Source organism: Lipotes vexillifer, unplaced genomic scaffold (genome assembly GCF_000442215.2).
Source record: "Lipotes vexillifer unplaced genomic scaffold, Lipotes_vexillifer_v1.1 scaffold408, whole genome shotgun sequence".
NCBI lineage: Eukaryota > Metazoa > Chordata > Mammalia > Artiodactyla > Lipotidae > Lipotes > Lipotes vexillifer.
In genome coordinates, this window is record NW_006787469.1 from 1,206,640 (window position 1) to 1,215,140 (window position 8,501).

Here is an 8,501-nt window from a genome sequence, read left to right on the forward strand (position 1 = left end):
CAAGGAAAATCCCTGCTGATAGTAAGTAAGGCAATGACCAGCTCCTTCCATCTTACCCTACAACAGGGCACTTCTCTCAGATCTATCCCTGATACAGCAGTTTAACAGAGCAATCAGTCCAGAAGATACAATGGAGATTAAACAAACTACTCAAGGAGAAGAGTATACTTACTAGGCTAGCTTTATATATTCTCAAGAAGCCTCAATGAGGACTTGGGTATGAAGCCAACAGATTTCAGGGTGGGCTAAAACCAGCAGTGGGCTTCTGGTGGAACTTAATATATACACAACTAACAAACTCTACCCTCGGAGGTTCTGATTCCATATAGATAGGATGGGAACCAGGAATGCGTATTTTTTTTAAAGTTGCACAGGTATTCTGATGTCTTACTGCCCTCCTGACCTCTCCCCCAAGTTGAGCGCCATCAAGCTAGAGCCAGCCAGTGATCCATAAATGCTTTGAAAAAAGGATTTCCCTGGTGGCGCACTGGTTAAGAATCTGCCTGCCAATGCAGGGGACACAGGTTCGAGCCCTGGTCCGGGAAGATCCCACATGCGGCAGAGCAAATAAGCCCACGCGCCACGACTACTGAGCCTGCGCTCTAGAGCCCGCGAGCCACAACTACTGAAGCCTGCACGCCTAGAGCCCGTGCTCCACAACACGAGAAGTCACCGCGATGAGAAGCCCGTGCACCGAAGAGCAGCCCCGGCTCACCACAGCTAGAGAAAGCCCGCGTGCAGGAACGAAGACCCAACGTAGCCAAAAATAAATAAGTAAATAAATAAATTTATATTTAAAAAAAATGAATATGGCTCCTCACTGCCAAATAGGCATAATAAAGAGTCTCAATACTAATACCTGGGCTCAAACACTAATCCAAAGCTGAAATTAGATTACTGCCACTTTTTTCTTCTCTATGAAACTCACCAACACAAATTCTTCTTACAGCCACATACTAAAAGGCTCAAAGCACTACCACACAATCAGGCCGGAGAAACACTGGGGGAAGAAATGGTGGGGGGGAGGATATGAATTAGACTTATATTCATAAAAACTGAGAACTAGGAGAAAGTTGCAGTCACCTTGTCCATTGTTTTCAAAGGGATAATATATAACTCGGATTGTATTAATGGCTATTAATAAGGAAGAAGATTTCAAAACCTCCCTCACTCATTTTTTCAAAACCTAACAACCCTCCAGCACAGGCAATCCTTTTGTATCCCTAATTTAAATCTTGCCTGCTTGGCTTCAGTCCATTTCTGTCCTCTGTTAAAATGAAAAACAACCCAGCTCCTTCCACATAAAAATCTTTCAGAAACTTTAAGAAAAGAGGGGGAGGGTTAGCCATCAAGAGCACACACATTGCTTCTTAAAGAAAACACAGTTCAACTGAGATGAGAGAAAGAACTGACAATTGCATAGGATTTGAAGTTGAAGAGTGTTTACAACTGATAACTTTGAGTTACACCTCATCAAGACTCAGCAGATCTGGCATAAAACCTCAAATTACTCTTTTCCAATTCTATTACACTGCAGAGACTTCCTTCCCTCCCTTAGAGGAAGTTTAATACAAACCTCAGCTCTCATCTACTCTCTCTAATAACTTAAATCCCCATCTCTACTGGCTCTCACTTTGGCTTTTAACCATATTTTAACCGTATTTTTAACTAGGTCTCTCCTGAATTAAAAAGCCTTTAATGAGCACTACTTTCCTTTCTCTCTAATGCCCTTCACACCTAAATAGGCTACATCTCTATTTCTTTTTTTCACATTTTATTCTTCCTAATTTTGATTTCTCTTCTAAAGAGGTCACAAACTCCTCCTGATCATTTTTGCTATTCTTCTGGAATCTCAAATTTATCCCCACTATATTTGACATCTTTAAATTGTTCTCATTCATTCATTCATTTAGTATTTAGCGCATTCCTTACACTGTACTACACAGTGTGATGTAAAGGAAATAAAGAACATGGCTCTGACCTTAGGAAATGACAACATACATAAAAGAACAATTAGAGGTTGGTTCCAAGGTAGTAGGGCTAGTCAGAGAAGGCCCTGTGGCTCCAGTAAATATAGAGTTGGATCTAAAAATAAGTGGAGAATTTGGTGAAAAGCCTACTTTAGACAGCAGGAACAGTTACGATTCAAAGCAGCAGGCCATATGAGGTTAAGAGCTGCAGAAAGGCCCTCTGTCGCTTCCTTCTTTGTCCCCACCCCACACAAAAGGCATATGTCTTTTGGTCTTCAAATTTTGTTTCAGAGTTATTTATCCATGAAGCACAAACTCTGTTACCACAGCTACCACATATTAGAGCAGCTCACAAAGCCTTGTACACCAGGTCTTAATGTTGGTTACCACAGGCAGGCTTTTAGAATCATCTCAGGTAGAGTCTTCAGTAAGGAGTGTGGGGAGTCAGGCATCTGCAAGGTCCAAGGCACACAAAGGCAGCTACTACTTTGGGTGCTAAAGATATGCACCAGCACTCTTGCTCTGTCAGACTGTTCAAGAGTCATTCAACTTCAGCTAAGTATTTCCTTCATTCACAGCTCTAGGACAAACAAAGCCATTTAAAGCAGTCTGAAGCACTGAATCCCTATTTGAAGCAGGGATGTTTAATGGTGATGCCAAGTATTCCTTTTTCACTGTTTTCCTTGAGAGCTTCTCCTCTTCTCTTGCCTCAGGACTCACAGTTCAAGCATCTGTTCCTCTGTTAAGTTTTTTTCTAATACCCCTAAGCTGATTTAGTTTCCCTCCCCTGTGCTGCCATTAACACCTTTATACATACTTCTAGGACAGCATTTACCACACCATGTTGTAATTATTTGTTTACATGTCTGACAGCCACAAGCTCTTTGATGGCAAGGATATAATGTTTTATTCATTGCTGATTCTACACATAATAGGCACACAATAAACGTTTGTAGAATGCATTAATGATGAACGACATGGTAAATTTTAAAGAATGGTAACCGTACCATCGGATTCCAGACCAAAATTACAATAAGTATTAATACTGAAGACTAAACTCCCATCATACATTTCTACTACCTATACCATTCTTGTTCAGAAAAAGAGGCCAAAGAGACACAAAGATGGCTCTAATAGTGCTGGTCATTGCCAAGTTACCAGCCAAGAATATGAAAGCTTACAGTACTAAGAATGATCCAACACAACAAATGAGTGAACGGAGCCAAATCTAAGACAGTGTCTATGTTTCAGGCTCATTCTCCTACCTCTGGAGACTATGAACAATGATTAATAAGAGCCCTCGGAAAAGTCACTATCTCCACAGCCATGGAACCTTGTGCCCAATTTTGATTCCTGTTGAATGAAATATACAGCAAAGGTGTTCACCTTCTGACCCAATCCAAGTAAGGTTTTGCTAAGGGACAGGGATCTGAGTTAAGTCCTCCCAGAACTCTGCCATGCTGTACATTAGCATCCTAAATCATTCCTCATTGGGTTTACTCATCTCTGAAGAGATACAGGCAAGGCAACAAAATGCTGCTGTCTCAAATGCCTCTCCCTGTAGCAATCCTGCACTACACAAGGCTACTGTGTTTACAGGCTGCTTATAAGACACAAAAGCCTAATCTGATCCTGTGGCAACAAGGCCCCAGGTTCCCTCAGGAATTAAATAAATTAGTCTACTTTTGTATTCCCAAACTTGTGGGGCTCTACAAAGCTCAAGAAAGCATAAACATCTACACCCAGACATGGGAGGGGATGGAAAGGGACTTGGTCTCTGAGGAACTTCTGCAGCAGGGTGAGATATAGTGAATGAGATAAGCAATGTTCAAGGGCAAACCAGAATTGCTTGGCTGGCAGATATTTGGCCCCCTTGCATGTTACCATTCCTAAAAAGCCAAGAAAGTCCAGTTAAATTAATTCAGGTCTCTTGAATAGATAAGTAAATTTGTTTTGACACCAGGGAAGAGCATTTACCTAGCCGATTCTGTTTTAGCATATTTCTTTCTGCTACCACTGTCTTACATAACCCCAGCTGTGACACTAACACTTGCGGCTACATTAGTGGCAGCTTAGCCCTTCACAGGATATGTGGTCCCACTACCCTCTTCCAAGAAGGAAAACTGAGTCACAGCATATCAACTGGCTTCCCCAAGCACAGACTTAGTTTGTAGTCAGGCCACAACTGAACCCGGGTTGCCTTCCTCATGTTCTTCCCTTTTCATAGATGAATCTCAGCATGCTCATACCTGCTTGCTCATTGCTTTCTTGAGGGGCAGAGATGGGCACACTTGGTCCTTTAGAGCCAAAGTGAGCTTCTAGTTCTCCTCCTTCCCAAGAAAGAGTAAAGTAAAAGACGTACACGGAGCAGAGGAGGGTAGGGGAGGAAAGGGGTGGCTCCCAATACTAGGACTCACCTTGGAGCTGAGGTCCTCTCGCCGGTTTCCTGCCTTACTCCTGCGTAATTTGATGGATGGGGATCGCAGAAGGTTCTTGATCCGGCTGGTAATGGTTGACCCTTCCACAGCCATCATGATGAGGAGCCCCCCGGGACACTTCCTGGCGCAAACTTAGGACTTGTCTCAACAGCGACACTGCTTTCCCACTCCACAGGGCCTTCCAGTATGCCCTCTCACTGACCTGAGATGGCAGAAGACACCTTACCTTCCGCCTAGCCGTGTCTGCAGCTCTTATCTCTAGGTACTGCCCTCTCCCTTCGTCTCATCCCCACCTTCAAGCCCAGTGCGGTTTCTTACAACGCCTGAAGGACAGACTCATGTAAAGGGGGGCTAAAAAGCCTGAGCTGCGAAGAAACGCCAGGGCCACACCTGCCAGAGACGTTCAACTGAAAGGATGGGATGGGCCCTAGAAGGGCTAGTGGCCGGTCTGCTTCCCGTTAATTCCCAACTGTTCTCATGGCATCTGCAGTGTCCAAAGAAGGAGGCCACCGAGGAGTCCCACGGGATCCTTGAGCACCTGCGCTGGCGGCCGCAGGGACACTCAGCGTGGCGGGGCTCGCTGTGGCCCTGCAACCCGTTTTACCACGGGAGCCTCCCTCCCCCACCCACGACCCTCCCGAGCTCGCTCTCGGCCAGCCGCAGGAGCCCTAAACCTTTCACTTTCCGCTCCCTCAGAAGCCCCTGCTACTCGCCAGCGCCCCCACTCGGGCCCAGCCTCACCAGCCCCGGGCCGCGCGGGCCACCCGGCTCGCAGCGCCCTCAGGCATCGCGCTCAGCGATTTCAGCTCCGCGGCGGCAGCGGCAGCAACAGCTATGGTGGCACGAGCGGCTCAAAACGCGAACTACCGCCCGGGCTCAGCTACGAGCTGGGTAGGAGGAGCAGAGGCTAGGGGGAGCGGTCTCTACGCAGGAGGGCGTTCCCAGAGTGGATGAGTACTGCTTATAGGGGCGGAGCCAATGAAAGGGTCTAGGAAGTAGAGGGCAAGGGACTTGCGAACCACGGATTCCGCACAATGCAGTCGCGAGTATGATTGCTAGAGAAAGGTCGGCAGAACACGGCTTCAGAACTGAGAAAACCAAGCCTTTTATGGTGTTATCAGGCCCGGTCCCCCAGATAAGTGCACTTCCCAGAGCCCCAACAAAACGGTAACCACGCCCCCAGGGTGCTACGGTTGGCATTTGATAGACCCGAGGGACCAGAGCTGAAACTAACTCCTAGCTCAGAATTACAAGACTGGGGTACAGCCATAAGGTCTGTTCCCAAGCGCTGGGATTTAAAACGGATATAATAGTTTCTGCTCGCCGCCTGTCCGGCGCGTTGACCTACGTGGAAATGACTCTCCTGAGTAACTCTTTCGATCGCTGAGAAGTGTATTGAACTAGGCAACCTGATTGGCCGTGATGGAAGAAAGGGGAGGGAGCTTAGGCGTGAAGGTAGGCGGGGTGTGTCAGGTCAATGTGCCTATGGATCTGTTTCATGGATTCCTTAGCCTCCCATGTTCCATTCAGAGTTAACCAAGACTTTGTTGCTCCAGATATTTTCCATGTTCCTGTCAAAATTTACTCATGAAACCTTTTCCGTAGTACAGTTACTTTGGCGAGATCACTGCCAAGCTTGCTGTCACGAGATTCCGTGGTATAGTTTTTCTAGCTCATGGGCGGGGTGTGGGGGATGGCAGAGCGTGCACAGAAATACCTTTACATATTATTTCATACGTGTTACAGCCTAAGATTATTTTCTAGGAGCCTTTCTGCCTCATTGCTATTTAGAGAAATTACCTTACAAAAAGGTTAACCTATGCCAAAACACTTGGGCTCCAGAGAAATAGTACACTGATACATCTCTCATCTGACCCAGACAGATCCTTGGAACCCCTGGGGGAGATGACCTGTTAGCAAGAGGGAAGGACTCCTAAACCCATTGCTGTGAGTGGGTCTTGTACAGCCAAGTGGCAAAACAGGTATACTCTTGTGTGTATTGTAGCAGGTATTAAAAATGAGAACTGTAAAGCTAACAAGTTGACACGAAGATCAGGGAAGTCACCTCCTGGGAAGACCAACTGGTAATAGCTACAGTAAGAAATAGGGGGTTAGTTCCTTCAACTCCTTGCTAGTCTGTAATTTTACCTCCATTGGGGGGTGGGGGGTGGGGAAGAAGGAACCAATATAACACTGTTAATAAAGGGTGCCACCTGGTGTCCTTACTTGTGTGCTGCATTCCCTAGCAACTGCCATCTCCACCCACTAGAGTTGTCCCTAATTCTCTCCAGATAATTTTTGTGTCCACTAGTAGCTTTCTCACTTACATAACCACTCATGGCCAGGAAATGGGTTTACAGAATGTCATGGGTCATTTCCTGTACAAAGCTACCTTGGTTTATCCTCTTAGAGAAAATGTTCCCCAAATTACTCCCATCTGAAGCTGAAATTGCAGACAATACAAGCTCCTGCTTTCATTGTCAAAGATGATCTAGGCGAAAAGCAACTGACAACAGTGTAATCAAGAGATTTCTTAAGTCTAGAATCTGGATACTTCCAGTATAGGATCAAAATCACGTATTTTTAATTCTTCACAATTTAGTCCAACCTTCACCATCTAGGATACACAGCATGTAGCCTTTTAAGTGCCAATATGGGAATACGGTGTAAAATGAGAAAATAATAATCCCAGGTCCAATGTGAACAGAATTATTCCCTTTTATCCAAATTAAATAACTGCTATCCCACCCTCCAAAATGCAGCTGACCCTTACATACATATTTCACTGTTCATGTGCTATTTCACTTTTTATTCTGCTTGTCTATGTCCTCAATATGTATACATGGTTGTCAGATTCTAAAATTCTAGATGTCTAGGAAAGGTGTATACCATTGTCTGTTTTCATGATGCTCATTAGATAAGATTTTTAAATTCACCCTAGACTTAACATACAAATAAGTGCAATTATAAGAACCTAGAAAACTAACAGGCTAGAGTAAACATTTGCTCATCAATTCAAATATTTATTGAGCACCTTTACATGCAAGGCACTGTGGGACAGCTGAGACCAGTGTTCGCAGTTGGAAACAGGATGGATCTCAAAACAATGCTTCCAATACTGCTTTCCTATTTAACAAAATCTAACAGCAAAGTTTACAATAATAGAATTTAGTAGAGTTTAGATTTGTCTCAAAATTTCCAACTCCTCCCATGGTTTAGCCTTCTCACCCTCCATACATACCTCCATCACTATCACTCAACACTTAACATATCTTTGTAGAGCAGTTCAGTCATATTTAATATACTACAATTATGCTTCAGTTCAAAAGTTGTATATATCAAATTATTTCCCTCTAATTTAATTTCAAAAACACATTTTTGGCTGTTTTTTATCCTCCAAATGGCAGTAAGTCTATTTTCTCTGCATCCAGCAATTCATGTTCATGTAAAATTTCATTAGAGATAATACAATAACATGAAGTACTGATGCCCTTACAAACATTTTCTTAAAAATCAACAATTCTGTGCAAGAAATCTATTCTGATTCTTGGTTATAAAAGTATTTGAAAATGTTCCTACTCTGTGCCTCTGTGCATTTTTTTTTTAATCTCCTGGGAGTGAGGAATAAGGGTCATCATTTTTCAGACCCATCTTCAAAGTGCATTTACCTCTCAATTCACCTGATATCATTCCATTTCAATATCTCAACTAGTATAATTAGGGGGAAAAAACTATACTACTAAACCCTGCTCCAAATAATATATGGATTGTCTGCCTTACTTCCATGTTCAAAACATTTTTCAACTTGTTACAGAAAGGCCTGTTAAGTATTTCACCATAATTCTGAGGGAAAAAATTACACACAGTAATTTGTATGAAGTTTATATAACTGGACTTGATCTGTTAGTGACTCTAGAGTAGTTCAATGTCTAAAAGGACTCCTTTAATAAAAAATTTTTGTAAACTGTGATACTAGTTAACATATAGCTTGCTTTAAGAATATCTATTGTCCTTAGCCACTAAGACTATGTTTATGTCCTGTTATTCACCAGGGGAACAGGCATGTTACACCCTGAACACACTGGTACTATGA

At 43.6% G+C, this 8,501-nt stretch overlaps 1 protein-coding gene across 3 annotated transcripts in view; it reads right to left on the reverse strand.

Moving 5' to 3' along the window:
• Positions 1-4,519, reverse strand: part of MAPKBP1 (mitogen-activated protein kinase binding protein 1) — a 49,027-nt gene extending 44,508 nt beyond the window's left edge. For 2 of the 3 annotated variants that reach the window (XM_007460149.1, XM_007460147.1), the window contains exon 1: positions 4,388-4,501. In XM_007460149.1, the coding sequence (XP_007460211.1) occupies positions 4,388-4,501 (114 nt within the window). Of the gene's footprint in view, positions 1-4,387 lie in introns of all 3 variants that reach the window. The other variant, XM_007460148.1, reaches the window with a different exon arrangement.
• Between the last annotated feature and the right edge of the window lie 3,982 nt (positions 4,520-8,501).